This window comes from Solanum lycopersicum, chromosome 10 (genome assembly GCF_036512215.1).
Source record: "Solanum lycopersicum chromosome 10, SLM_r2.1".
NCBI classification, from domain to species: domain Eukaryota; kingdom Viridiplantae; phylum Streptophyta; class Magnoliopsida; order Solanales; family Solanaceae; genus Solanum; species Solanum lycopersicum.
The window spans coordinates 1,710,463-1,724,927 of record NC_090809.1 but is presented as its reverse complement, the minus strand read 5'-3'; the positions used below and the strand labels follow the sequence as shown (position 1 = coordinate 1,724,927).

The 14,465-nt window shown below is 34.5% G+C and overlaps 2 protein-coding genes across 4 annotated transcripts; one reads left to right on the top strand and one right to left on the bottom strand.

Moving 5' to 3' along the window:
* Positions 1 to 1,969: 1,969 nt before the first annotated feature.
* Positions 1,970 to 8,887, bottom strand: LOC101266074 (phenylalanine--tRNA ligase alpha subunit, cytoplasmic). Of its 3 annotated transcripts, none has more exons than XR_743401.4 (19): positions 8,720 to 8,887; positions 8,502 to 8,624; positions 8,276 to 8,368; positions 7,141 to 7,197; positions 6,918 to 6,973; positions 6,732 to 6,824; positions 5,882 to 5,972; positions 5,716 to 5,753; positions 5,534 to 5,572; positions 4,822 to 4,898; positions 4,667 to 4,751; positions 4,491 to 4,587; positions 4,306 to 4,402; positions 3,373 to 3,444; positions 3,121 to 3,187; positions 2,921 to 3,046; positions 2,523 to 2,577; positions 2,322 to 2,444; positions 1,970 to 2,181 (listed from the first exon to the last, which is right to left on the bottom strand). XR_743401.4 is itself a non-coding variant. In XM_004248211.5 (18 exons), the coding sequence occupies exons 1-18, from the start codon at positions 8,885 to 8,887 to the stop codon at positions 2,394 to 2,396; spliced, it is 1,485 nt and encodes a 494-aa protein (XP_004248259.1). In that variant the 3' UTR covers positions 2,187 to 2,393. The 3 variants fall into 3 exon arrangements, 1 of the variants encoding a protein (XP_004248259.1); XR_743402.4 differs by having other exon boundaries at positions 1,970 to 2,175; XM_004248211.5 differs by lacking the exon at positions 1,970 to 2,181 and having other exon boundaries at positions 2,187 to 2,444.
* A 228-nt stretch (positions 8,888 to 9,115) lies between these two features.
* LOC101266369 (probable bifunctional methylthioribulose-1-phosphate dehydratase/enolase-phosphatase E1 1) lies at positions 9,116 to 14,075 on the top strand. Its single transcript, XM_004248212.5, has 9 exons — positions 9,116 to 9,264; positions 10,501 to 10,534; positions 10,625 to 10,807; positions 10,932 to 11,087; positions 11,722 to 11,871; positions 11,986 to 12,087; positions 12,688 to 12,797; positions 12,880 to 12,998; positions 13,715 to 14,075. Exons 1-9 carry the CDS (start codon positions 9,116 to 9,118, stop codon positions 13,804 to 13,806), a joined length of 1,095 nt encoding a protein of 364 aa, XP_004248260.1. The 3' UTR covers positions 13,807 to 14,075.
* Positions 14,076 to 14,465: the final 390 nt, after the last annotated feature.

The following is a 14,465-nucleotide window of genomic DNA, read 5'->3' as shown; positions in this document are numbered from 1 at the left end:
AAAATTATAACACAAGTTGCGTATTCAATTAAACAACAACAATAATTGAGGCCTAATTTGAAATATATCATTTTAATGGATTTTTAATTCTATTATGTAAGAATGTTAGTGGTTCAAAATTGTGGTTTTTAAATTAGGAAACTTACATAAATATATTATAATAAAAAAATATTTATTATTTATAGCAATAATATTTTTATTTCACTTGATCACTTTTAATTCATTTATAATATAAGTTTAATACATATTACAAAGAACAATTTATTATTCACATATAATACAAATTTTAATGATGAATAATACATTTATCACACATTTTAATACACTTATAATATAATGTGACAATTTTTTACCAAACAAACATGATATATATAATTCATATATATTGCATCCATAATTCACTTTTAATACATATTACAGATTTAACAAAGCATTGCTATAAATGATAATAAACAAAAAGTATCGCTAAAATCAATAATTGTTTTTTAAAATGTATTAATTTATGTAATTTTTCCTTTTTAAATATATGTATAACATTTTTAATTTATATTAACATATATCTACATACTTTTTAAGTTGAAAAATAATATTTTATATATATACAAGGCATGTTACATCACATTTATCACAAAAAAGTCCAATTGACACACGCCTTTAATATTATTCCTTTTTACGTAATATATACTTCATATTTAATGTGATATTATTTGACAAAATATAATAAAAAATAATTTTATATTTCGAATATCTTTTTTATATGTCTTCATCAATCCAACCCTGTCATGAGTGTCACATATAAAGTCGGCAATCAAAAAAAGTCCCTACTAGAAAAAGTCTTTGGCTCATTGTATCAATTGATCATTACTTAAAGATTTTATATATATATATATATATATATATATATATATATATATATATATATATATATATATATATATATATATATAATTAGTATAATTAAATAGCCTGGAACCCACAGATAGATAAAAGAAAAATAATTTTAAAAAAAAAAAAAAAAACGAAAATGTCTAATATATGCTAACAAAAAAATATTGTACATGTGAATTATTTGATTTTACGTACCTTAGTTGAATTTGCAACGTATTCCACTGGATATGCATTATCCTGGTTGTGTATTAATTAACTCATGTTTGTTTTTTTTCAGTTACAAAATACGAATATGAGCTATTTCGGATACTAAATGAAGAGGAAAAGAGTGAAATTAAGGCTTGAAATCTATGTGGAGGTGGGGTGTGTTTGACGTGCACATGTGAAGTTCATCTGACATTTTATCGCACACATGGATGCTTACGTTTGATCAAAAGGGCAAGTATTGTCTAATAGTTGATGGAAAGGATATTTTTTAAACGAAATATAGTTAAACTATTTCGAATAGTTTAAGAATAGTTTTGACTTTTTTTCTCTGGAGGTCTGGAGGTGAGGTCTGTTTGGCATGCATCCATGTAGCATTTAATGCACGCATAAATACTTTCGTAAACTAGAAGGATAGGTGTGATCCAATAGTTAGACGGAAAAGATAACTTTTAAGCTAAAATATATTCTAAAGGGTATATTTAAACTATTTCGAATAGTTAAACGATAGTTTTGACCCTTTCCCGTTCCTACAAATACAGAATCTACAAAAAAACTAGTGGGTTGTTCAGATCCATGAACCCCCACCTAGCTCCACCTCGTCCTTCTTGGCTAGAATGTTTAGGTCCGGTGCTCAGTCCTAAACTCCACCTATCAACCTATCCTTAGATAACCAAAAATAAGTATATTGAAGCTATTTCGAATAGTTAAACGGTAGTTTTTGACCCTTTCCCGTTCCAACAAATATAGGATCTACAAAAAAACTAGTGGGTTGTTCAGATCCATGAACAACCACCTAGCTCCACCTCGTCGTTCTTGGCTAGAAAGTTTGTTCAGGTCCGGTGCTCAGTCCTAAACTCCACCTATCAACCCATCCTTAGATAACCAAAAATAAGTATATTGAAGCTATTTCGAATAGTTAAACGGTAGTTTTTGACCCTTTCCCGTTTCAACAAATATAGGATCTACAAAAAAACTAGTGGGTTGTTCAGATCCATGAACCCCCACCTAGCTCCACCTCGTCGTTCTTGGCTAGAAAGTTTGTTCAGGTCCGGTGCTCAGTCCTAAACTCCACCTATCAACCTGTCCCTAGATAACCAAAAATAAGTATATTGAAGGGACTAAATCTAGTTATAACATCAAAAAACTTGAATAAATACAGCTCCCACCCAATCTGAGATTTAATCTTCAAAACTGTATCAACAAAATAATCTATGTAAAGAAATGACCTCAACTTGATTGAGCAGCAGAAAAATCTGATCTCAACCATAAACAATGTGACAGAGTATGATGCTGTATTACTAAAGTCCAAGCCGGCATATTGGATTTCTTTTGATGAGACCTAGATCCACCTGCGAAAACAAATAAGAAGAACGAGGTCAAACATTGATATCGTTGAGAAATTCTACCGCGGTACTTGCCAATAATACCTTGGGACCAAAAAGATCTCTGATGTTGTCAATTCCGTAGAGAATCATCGTTGGCCTGATGCACGAACACAAGCAAAATAAGCTTTCAACAAAACATGTGAACATAATGGAATGCTACTGAAAAAGCAAGCAAATGATCCAGGGTTCAAACCTTGAACATTTAATTATCCCTTGTTTGAACAAGATAGATGCTTCACAGATACAGTTTAAACTTAAGAAAATGATGCCCGCATGGGTGGCTTTACTATGGTTATCACTTCTCCTTAAAAGGTTTAATAACTAATAAGTTCAAATATACGAACAACTCCCAGTTATATCAATACCGCCCAGCAACATAGGTACAGGAAGTTAATTTTAATTTATAAATAAGAACATGTTGCTGCTAACAGATAGTATACCTCTCAAGGGAAAGGCCCCAGGCAATAACACGAACATCTTCTGGCAGACCCATAGGAAGAAGCATTTCAGGCCTAAACATACCAGAATTTCCAACTTCCACCCATTTCTTAAAGCCTTCATGGTAGCTGACAAACAAAAGCATATGAAATTATTACCGAGTTGAACAATTGTGCATTCACATCAAAGATACTACTAAAACCTGAAAATTTCCATGCTGGGCTCAGTATAAGGATTATAAGCAGGTTTGAACCGAAGCTTGGACATTCCTGTGATTAGAAAAAGAAAAGTAAACCACTAATTAGCCTTCTCAAATTTAAGAGCTCATGTGAATTGAGTTGGACGTGATATCAATGCAAGCTTCATCTTTTCTATGAAACCAAGACTTGAGCAGGCATTGATGTACTAAAAATAGAACATAAGAAAGAATACAAGCACAGTGTTAGTTGGTCACCTAGACGAGAAAAGAAGTCATGAAGAACACCAATCAGGTCACCAAGAGTAAGTCCACGATCACATATTAAACCTGGAATAAGAAACCATGACAAATATGTTCATGAAAATGTTAACAGGAGTAAAATGCAAATAAAGAATAAGATTTACTTACACTACTACCTAACACAGAGTTTAACACAAGTAGCTCTCACCTAAGAGCTATGAAACGAATACAATCTTTTGTCACATATTGGCGTTGTAATCACCTATAGTACAGAATAAATAGTATATAGAAGTCTCTTGAGTTAAAGGAAAGTTTGTAACATTTGGTTTACAGCATAAAACTCTGAATGCTAATTAAAGCTTCGTATAACTAACAGAACATTTGGTTTTCAGTATAGAACTAGTGGATAACTAATACAGTGAACTATACTTAGCTAACACCACTCATGTGAAAATTTATGCATAAAAAAAATGGAATAAGCATATCTAAAGACCCCTTAAAGTAGACAATCTCTACAAAACAATCCATGTAATTATTATTCACCATAGAACAATTCCTACATTATAATTCACATAACGATCCTTGTACAATTAGTTAGTGAACCAAACTGTAACCTAATTGTCATATGTCAAGAGGGGTATTGGCTCTTTGATAATGAGCTGTTATTGTAAGCAACAGAAATACTCTTCAGTGTTTCCTACTTTTCCGACCTAAACAGAAACCAAGCCAATGTTCATAAAGTATCTAAAGCACAGCTCATTATAATTCTACAATGAGGAATTCAACCAGCAGTTGGGACTTGGGACGATAAATCAGTTTTGCTGGCACTTCAAGGACCAATGTCTATCCGAGCTAAAGGTTTTGTACCATAGAAGAACAAGAGAAGAAAATAATATATTAAAGGAACAGGAAAACAAGAACACGAAATTAGTATAACTATATAGCAACCTTCTATCTGATGAAATTCAGCAAGATGTGTCCGATCAACTGCTTCATTTCTGAAAACACGATCAATAGAATAGTATTTCTTGGGGGCGAATGGCTTCTGCAATAATGTATAGCACAGGTCTAAAACGCAAGAAGTAAAATCAATATATGGAACTATGATTCTGGATATGGTGAGCCATTTAGACCTGAGCTAATGCATACAACATTCTTGACGATACAGCAGTAGTGTGTGTCCGCAAAAGATTCTTGTTCGCTTCCTCTCTTTTCCAATCATACCCATATCTAAGCAAGACGAACTGTTAAATACTGAGTATAGAAATGTCAAAGCCTTGACAAGTGTGAGTGACGTTGAATACCATACCCCCTAGATTGGTAACCACCAGATTCATGAATTTCTTTTACCCGCTCAACATAATCTTCTGGCAGCATCTTTGTAGAGGAAGGCACTATATTTCAAACAAATAATTCATTAGAAGAAACTCAGATGATGCAGATAAAATGTGAAGTCAAACAAACCTTTCAAAAAGAAAGTATCATGTGAATCACGGGCAGGGTGCTGTTGGGGCTGGAAAAGTGCATCGAAGTTCCAAAAACTGCAAATTATGACAAGCCACATTGACATATACTTCTTTGACAAGGATTAAAACAAATAGTAATCCAAACAATTTTTTCTAAGAGAACATGACAGCACAAATCACCACTAGCTATACCCCAGAGAAAACTCCTAAATGGATTACGTTGTGAAATTTATGGTTTGCCATCAGTTTGAGCTTGAAAGGTCATGAATATTGTATAGGTATATATTACCATCCATCTTCAATAAATTTGATTGTTTACCATCAGAAGCTCGTGAATGTTCGACATGAAAAAATAGTATTTAGTAAATTGGTTTACAGAAGAGGTACTGTGAAACTGTTATGTACTAAGAACTGGGAACTTTAGCAAGTAAAATGACAACAGGCAAAACATGTATCTCTAATGGAGGATAAAGTAGGATTTGATTCAAAATATTTACATATTAACCTCTTAACGAAGAACCATGCAAAGATAATGTCCTCTCCATCTATTCAGATAAAAAGTAAAAAGGCAAGGAGATGCGCCATTTTCCTAGTTCAGTTATTTCATATAGCCACACTACTTTTCAATTTTGGAAGATGTTCCATCAATATGGAGAGCTCACTTGTATTTATGACTGGGGAAAAGACTAACAAAATAAATAATAGCTTACCTGCTTTCGACATAATTATTTGTTGGCATCTCCTCAAACCTGCACAATTCAAATGAAAAATTGCACTTACAGTTCAATACAGAGAATTTCCAAATCCATAACTACATATATATATATATATATATAGACACATTCATCTACGCACATGCATTTATTCATGAGAAAAGGTCATTCAGTCATACCCCATATTAAGAAAAATCGTTTGTACCTGCCGCCTAACCTGAAACAAGATGGTAAGATTTAATCAACACGTGAGGGAAGGCAATTTGGCCTCAGTTAGCTAACAGAAAAAAAATCAATTTAAGGCCACAACAACAATCAATAATGAAAAAGGAAACCAAAACATGCCTTGAGCAATGGATGAAGATGGCCGCCTTCGACAGGCTGACCTTTAGCACTGAAGTTGTACTCTTTAAATTCCAATTCCTTCCAATCACCCCTTCAAAAGAACAAGCAACATATATTAATTAGAAAATAAACTAAATGCTTCGTCCATCATGGAATTAGTGGATTCCTACTAAGATTAATTATTCAAACATATGAATTTGTATGAAATAAATATTGAATACTCCGAAACCATCTGGGAAAACTGCATATTGCAACATCTCCCATTTACCCAGCCCATGAATTTTTTTATTTTTTAAACATAAAAATAGCAAGTGCTGACCACTTTCTGACTAGTAATTGAAAAATAGACAACATATGAAAACTGGTAGAAATGTGGAAGTAAAATATATTAAAAGCTAAAACACAAGAAACTCAAGCACATTGTCTTGGAGTTTGAAAATCTTACATGGGAAACTCCGGGACAGTAGACACTCCGAAGCATAAGTGCTAGGGTTCAAATCTGAAGAAAAAGCTAAAAAGGTACACTTTCCTGGAGATCCACACATAGGGACTTCTCAAACACCAAAACAATGTCAAACTCCATCAATTTTTGGTGTTTGATTAAGTTATAGAGCATTTACCAACTCTTCAATTTATAGTTCAAAACCGAGGACTGAATAATATGCTCAAACTGCCTTAGCAATTGATTCAAATTCCCTATTCAGGCATTATCCAAAAGCTGACTGTCACATTCCAAAATACTTTTTTTTCCCAGTAATTTAACCCGAGCTGTGCGCATAACTGAATGACTTAGCTATCTTTTTATGAGGAACTAACAGTTTTTTCTTTCCAAATGAGTCAAGAAAGTTACCTCTGTAAATTTTCCCGAGTGAGATCAGTGGCTGCTCTTTTCCTTTTTGGGGCATATTCGGGACCTTTTCTTACGGAATTTCCTTTCCAAACCCTAGAAAGATTTGAACACGTATTAGGATAATTGTAAGATTACATCTTGTAAACATCAAGTGCCGGAGAAAGGATACTAAGAATAGATAATTACTGCTGAATTATTAGTTTTCTTCGCTTTAGAGCATCAATATCCTCCTGATTGACAGCCTGCAAAGCATTGCTTTGTTTGCAGTCAAATTGATTAATATAATAGTTAACTAGCTACAGAACCATAACTAATTTCCTGTCTGGGAGGAGAGCTATTAGTAAGATGAAAGGTGAGCAAAAAGTGAAGGGTTGGAGAATAAGATAACCACAGGCTACAAACTATATACCTCGTCATTTTGTATCCGCAACAGCAAATTTTTAACTTTGTCATCAGCATGTTGGACCTACATGAAGTCAACAAATAGACTAAAAGGTAGCCCTGTAAAAAGTACTAAAATAAACACATGTTGATGTCACCTTCCCTTGCTGCCTCTACATTATGGTTCTCAGAGACCTCATTAAACATATATGGATAAGGATAGAGAATGGTAAAACAAAAGAAGGCCCTTTGCTATGAACTGAAGTAGATGGCAAACAATAAGCAGCAACAAAACATAGAAGAAGAAACAGAAAAATCCTGGAACAAGGGAAGTCAAGGGACAGTTACTGTTTAAAATCATGTTGAAAATAGGCTAGAAATGACATGTTATTATCGCTAAAGAACTGGTACTAAGCAAGTAACAAAGGCTTTTCCAGACCTTCATAGTCATCGCGAGGCATGAGGTGATTCCTGATTATTTGACTACCCTAGTCCCCCAAGCAAGAACCACCAGGGATCAAGGAATAGATAAACTGCTATTCGTCATTTAGGCAAGGCCAAATGATGAGACTAGTCCATTTATCTTGTCTCTTTCTCTAAAGAAACAGAACTTATAGCAGAAGGCTCACGAACAAGACCTTTCAGCGAAAAGGTCGCTTCTCATAGATTTCCACATATTTCGCTCTCAAAAGTATTGGAGACACTTGGGTCCTAATCTTCACGATGGTTGTATAGATATACTTTTGCACTTACAAGGCTCACGTAGAAGGGACAGGAAAGTCGATTGTGATAGTGTAAAAAACTTTAAGTGGAGTGAGGTTAACAAAATTAAAATTGCAAAGACAGGAAATACTACTACTGCCTATCAAAATGAATTATGTGGGACGAGATTGGTGATTGAGAGACAGAGATAAGCAACTCCAAATGAGAGACAATCATGCAACAAAGAAGCAAGCTTAACAAGGGAATAATCTTCTTTTTTTTGAAACTGAAAACAGGGAATAATCTTTTGGTACCGAAGATTATAAAATTTTGTTTTAGGCAAGGACTGGGAGAAGGTACAATTTTTCATCAATTAAGAAACTGTGATCGTAACAAAGAATGATAAATTAGACATACAGAGGAGTATGAGCAAAACTACCCTATGCAGCTGCATACTGTACCTTCTTTGAGACATGAGTCTTTGCCATCTCCACCCACTTGTTCTTTATAGCTTGCTGACAACCAATTTTATAAACTGCAGGATCCAATTTTTTCTGCATCCAGATAAACGATTATCCAAAAGAGAGCTCACAAATCTCTAATTTTGTATTGTTTGATGTAAAAGCAATCTAAAATAGCGCATGAAAAAGTAAGAAAAAAAAAACATAAAATCAAATACAGTGCAACCTGCAAATCTTCCCTCGCAATTCCCTCCGATGGTACTGCTGAGAAAAGCTGAAATTCTGGTGAACCTACAGCAGCATAAGTTTTCCCCTCTTCAGTAAGCACCCATCTCTCTCTCCTAATGTCCTGCACAATTCAAATCTTCTTAAATCATAATTAACTTCAATTCTCTAATCAAATTTGAACAGGACAGAACGAAAATGAACTAGGAAAAAAAGTACCTTAGCATCCACAAGTCGAAATCCATGGAGTCTGCGAATAACATTGACAATGTCGTCATGGCTAAAACCCAAATCCTGAGCAAAGTTAGCAGAATTTGAAATCTCATCGTTGTCTTTGAGATATGCCAATATGGCATCTTCCGCTTCATCTGCCATACTCATACTCATTTCTGTTAGGGTTTGTGTTAGGGAGACGGCGATTTTGCTTTACCTAACACCGAAGTTTTACGCTCCCTTCTGTAAACAATAAAACTGAACTCTCAGCAAATACTTACTGTTCCGTCACAATCCTTCTACGTATTTTATTTTTTATATTTATAAAATATTATATATTTGTTATAAACTAATTAATATATATATATATTTTTTTCTATCCAATTGAAGTAGAGAGAAGATATGGCTATAGCTTCAGCAGCACCATTATTGGCCATGAACGGAGCTCTGAAAATGGCGACAAATTCACAACAATACGTGGAAGGTACCATTAAAGTCCAGAATAACTCAATTCCTAAACCTGAACAACTTATCGTCATCTCCTCCTTCAGGTAGTAAGCATCCATTTAACGTATTTATTCAGAGACGGATTCAAAATTTAAGCTCTAGTGTTAGAACCAATTGTATGAAATTATCCTCATTTTTGTTAATTCCATCTCACCTGTGTGAGTTTAGAATATTTATCCCCAACTTTTAATTGCTACATAGGAAAAGAGAGTTTCAGCTGTGTTTTGATAAATTTTATACTCCCTTCGTTTCAAAGAAGATTTTTTAATTTTGCAGTTCTAAATTAAAGTTATGTCAAATGTACCATAATTTCGTTGGATATCTTAAACATGTCGCGTGTAATGTTAAAGTTAAAGTTTTGCCAAAAAAAAATAAGAGTCATTCTTTTTGAAACAGACTAAAAAGAAAATAGTGTCATTCTTTTTCAAAAGGAGAGAGTACTACATAACATAGCTAATGTAATCACTAATCCTCGAGTGGGGTATGATGAGGGTGGTGTGTAAGGAGTTTTGCTCCTATCTTTTTTGAAAGCTATACTACACAAACTCATTCTGTTGACATTTATGTTCTCTAACTTTGAGTGTTAACAAGTGGGCGTTTAAATTTGTATAAAGTTGAACAAGCAGATACATGAGTCCTACATGACATGATGTGCGTCTTGCGTAATACAAATCACTTCGAATGTATCTTACATGAATTGTTTGTTTAGTTTTATGCAAGTTTAAGTCTCTACTTGTGCATACCTAAAGTTGGAGGACGGTCAACTATATCTAAGTTAAATGACACATTTATGTATTATGCTTTTGATAAGTAGTTGATGATTGTTCATTCCTCTTATTTATCCTAATTTTGGTTGATTTTTACACAAACTTATGTTCTGCATCAAAAGTATTGTGTTCAGATCAACCCACAACTAAATAGCTGCATGTGCCCCTACTCTTAGAATGAGAGGTAGATCCTAAATTTAAATCGTCATGATTCTTGTTTGATTTATTGGATACGAAATATATCATCTGCATTTATTTAGCGAGGATTCGAACCATAGCTACTTGTTGTTAGCTAGTTCCGCCTGTGGTCGTAGCTCCTACCTCCCACCAGACTTTGAGCAACTTTGTCCACTAAGTGTCAAACTTCAAGGTTATCGAAAAATATCCCTAAAGTCGGATTAGTTTGGTTTGGTGAAAATAGGGACTAAGTTTACTATTTCCTATATTACACCTACTAAATCTTGAACTTTGCTCTTCTTTGAGTTCTGTGTGTATTTTGGGTTGTTTGATCAGGGGTGCAGAAGGAAAGGATGGTGGAAGAGAATATGTATGTGTTATCTGCGACATTGGCCACATCTTACCCGCATAAGCCTCCCAAGTATTCTGAATTTCTGATAGTGCTCCTCTGTTTTTAAAGGTACAATTGAATCATCGCTATCATAATGCCACAGTTAAACTTAATCAGTTCGGACTGGACTGGACAACAACAACTCATGGTCCTATTCATAACTGCAATGGTGCTTTAAGCAGCACTCGAAATGTCAAGATGTCTGCAAAAGCAGGTGCTCTTGCTTCAAATGGTGACATTGAGCCATTAAGGGTAAGCGTTTGAAAAGTTTGGACCATTCTCTAGTTTCTTGAAATTTATGATTTTGATTTAAGCTTCATACGCGTATAAGTAAGTGTCACGTGAAATGCATAGTGATTTTTGTAGTTTGGTGCAGCGCTGCATCGTTTTGGATATTGAAGGAACCACAACGCCCATATCATTTGTTACAGACGTTCTTTTTCCTTATGCTCGTGATAATGTGGGGAGGCATTTGGATGCAACATATGATTCTGCAGAAACTCAGGAGGATATTAAGCTACTAAGAGCCCAAGTAAGCTAACAGATTTCATGATAGGTTGATCTTGATTTGAGCTCGAGCTACTCTATAAATAAAATAAATGCTTGTTTTACACTCTCAACGCCACATGTTAGCCATTTTTCGATAATAATACCATGCTGAGTGTGCTTTGCTTTTCTGAATTCAGTTATACTAGAAAGAGAAAAGGGTATTTGTCAAGCCCATTTGGGTTGCTGACGCTTGGATAACAAGGGCATTGAGGAAGGAGTGGTGCTTCTGTCGATTACTTCAATACTTTCAAGATTAGGAATTCGGTTGTTTGGATCAAAGGCTAGCATTAGACTTAGGTTCAAGTTTTCCTCTTTCATGACAATACTCATAAAGAGTAAGATATGAAAACTAAAGCTGATTAAAATTAGAACCCCACTAAATATTTTACGAAGTAGAATACACCACTCAGCTGGAGTTCTAGATCTTTGTCTTTATACATTGTATCCATTATTATGTAAAAGTAGGTGCTTTCCCTTTTTCACTAAAACACGGTTCAACATGTGTCATAAGTAGAAACTGTCTAATATACATGTTGAACTTTAAAAAACGGTAATTCATAATTAGGTACTATGCTGTAAGGGCAACTGATTTTGCCCCCTTTACATTCTTCTTTCAGGTACAAGAAGACTTGGAAAATGGTGTTGCCGGTGCTGTGCCTATCCCCTCTAATGATGCTGGGAAGGAGAGGGTAATTGCGGCTTTGGTAACAAATGTGGAGGCTATGATTAAAGCTGACCGAAAAATTACTGCCTTAAAAGAGTTACAGGTGAGGAGATATGTGGTAAAATTATTTGTCCCTCCCGTCCAAATAGTTTATGGTTTCTCAGTTTCAACACATGTTCCTTACAATTTGTGCTTGTCTTCATATTCTGTTACTCAGGGGCATATATGGCAAACGGGGTTTAAAAATAACGAGTTAGAGGGAGTTGTATTTGATGATGTGCCCGAAGCTCTTGAGAGATGGGCTGCTTCAGGCATCAAGGTTCCCTCGGTTTCCCATCATTTCTGCACTTGTGCATTTCGCTTTTTCAATGAGCTCTAGTTTCATAAAGTTGTAGTTTCAAATGAAGACTTCATGTTGGATTATGTTCAAAGGAATTTCTTCTATTATTAATGGCTTCCACCTAAATCACGTGGAAGGAAGTTTTCTTGAAAGACCTACAAATTTTTGAAATCAATGCAGATTTAGCTAAAGATAAAGCACAATGGAAGAAGAAGATCCGTGTAGGTGATATCTACTAGTTGGGATAAGTTTTCGACTTGTTGGAGAACGTCTAATATTATCATTGGTATCATAATTTCTATATGTATGTATATAAATTTATTTATTACGTTTTTGGGTATGATGAAGATATTGGTTGAGTTTAAATGATGAAGTAGAGATTAATATACTAGCCTCAAAAAAGGAGTCGGGATTCATATAGCAGATCCAAAACTTGTTTGGACTGAGGCGTAGTAATGGTTAACGGCTTCAGCTTGCTGTATTGCTTGCATTTTTCTTCTTCAGTATCCTGACGGAAGGTGTGTTACAAAATCTATAACCTCTTATATCGAAAAACTGACTTGTTGTTTTGTCCTTAAGGTGTACATATACTCAAGTGGCAGCAGATTGGCACAAAGACTTTTGTTTGGCTACACAAACTATGGGGACCTGAGAAAATACCTCTGCGGATTCTTTGATACAACAGTAGGGTAAATTTCTACCTCTCATCAAGCCACGTCTCCAATCTCTCTCGTTATTTTAAGTAATTCGAATTGCTTCTACTTATTGTAGGAATAAGAAAGAAACAAAAAGTTACCATGAAATTACAGCATCCTTGGGGGTAGATCACCCATCCGAGATTTTGTTCGTGACTGATGTCTATCAAGAAGCTATAGCTGCAAAACTAGCAGGTAAAATTCTGGTTGTTTTATATGAGAAGTACTTCGTTTCTTAGTTTTGACCGCTTGCCCTTCTTACCATCATAACAAATAGTAGCAACAACTTTATTTTCTGTTATACAACACTAAATCAAAACATATTCTGATGATTAAACCTGTACTCACTGTCATATATTCTTTTGTTTCCTAGCCGGTGTCTAGTACCTCTTTTGGAGCCCGACTGATATGAATTCACCCCTAGAACTCAAACTTTGGGTGGTTAAACTTGACCAGGATTGAACCTAAGACCTCTTGTTAAAGATAAAAAGGGTATTTACCACCCCCCAGCACAATCTTTGGTGGTACATGCTGTCAAATATACTTAATGATTAAGACTCTTTTCTTAACATCTGAATGTATAAAACTTGTGTTTCTAGTATTAAGCAGTTAAACAATAATTGTTGATAGTCGTAGTTGGTGGTGACGGTTGACAATTGTGGTGAATGTTTTATAGCTAATGGTGGTGGTGAATAATGTTGACGATGATGAACGATATATAGTGGTGATTGTCAGCAGACACGGGTGGTTGTTATGGTAACGGTGTTGGTGGTGATAGATTGTAAATGGTGGTAATATATAGTGTTCTCTTGAGCCGCTTAAGTTGTTACATGAGTTGAGCGTACACTTCAATATATATATATATATATATATATGTCATTGAACTTTTTAACCCCCTTTTCTTCGTTCAGGTTTGGAAGTGATAATATCTGTCAGGCCAGGGAATGGACCTCTTCCAGATAATCATGGATTTAGGACGGTCAAGTCCTTTTCAGAAATCTAAAGATGGACTATCTTGCTCCCCTCCCCTCCCCTCCCCCCCAAAAAAAATAAAATAAACCCCTTTTGTATACCAACATATTCAGTGTAATTTCACAAATAGAATTTTTAGGGAAGGTGAGGTGTACAAAGACCTTCCCGCCACGTGCATAATCGTATATGTGGCTACTGTTATCTTATCGGTCTAGCCGCGTTCTAGAGGGATCATTGTTGATGTCAATAAACTTGGTTTGAAGAGGCTCAATATATGACGATGGATTCAATTAATCGAAATTCATTGTGGACTTTAAAAATAATGCATTTTTTAAGAATCTGACATAAAGTAGCAATTTAGTGCAATATGTCAGTTAATATAATAGCATTGGATTTTATTTATTTTTTTGACATTCATAGTGAGGTGGTATTGTAGAGAACATATAACATAAAATGAAATAAGTCAAATCGTTATAGTAAAATATTATTATTGAGAATGATTGTTATAAACAGGTATGTTTTTATCACATACAAAACAAATCTTTCTTATTATACAAAAAGGGGTGTGATACAGATGACATATTTATAAACAAATGTCAAAACATTAAAACTACACTAAATTAAAATGAATAACTTAAATGTTACTAGAAAAATCATCGAGTTTTCTAATATCCGAAAAAATAAATTTTA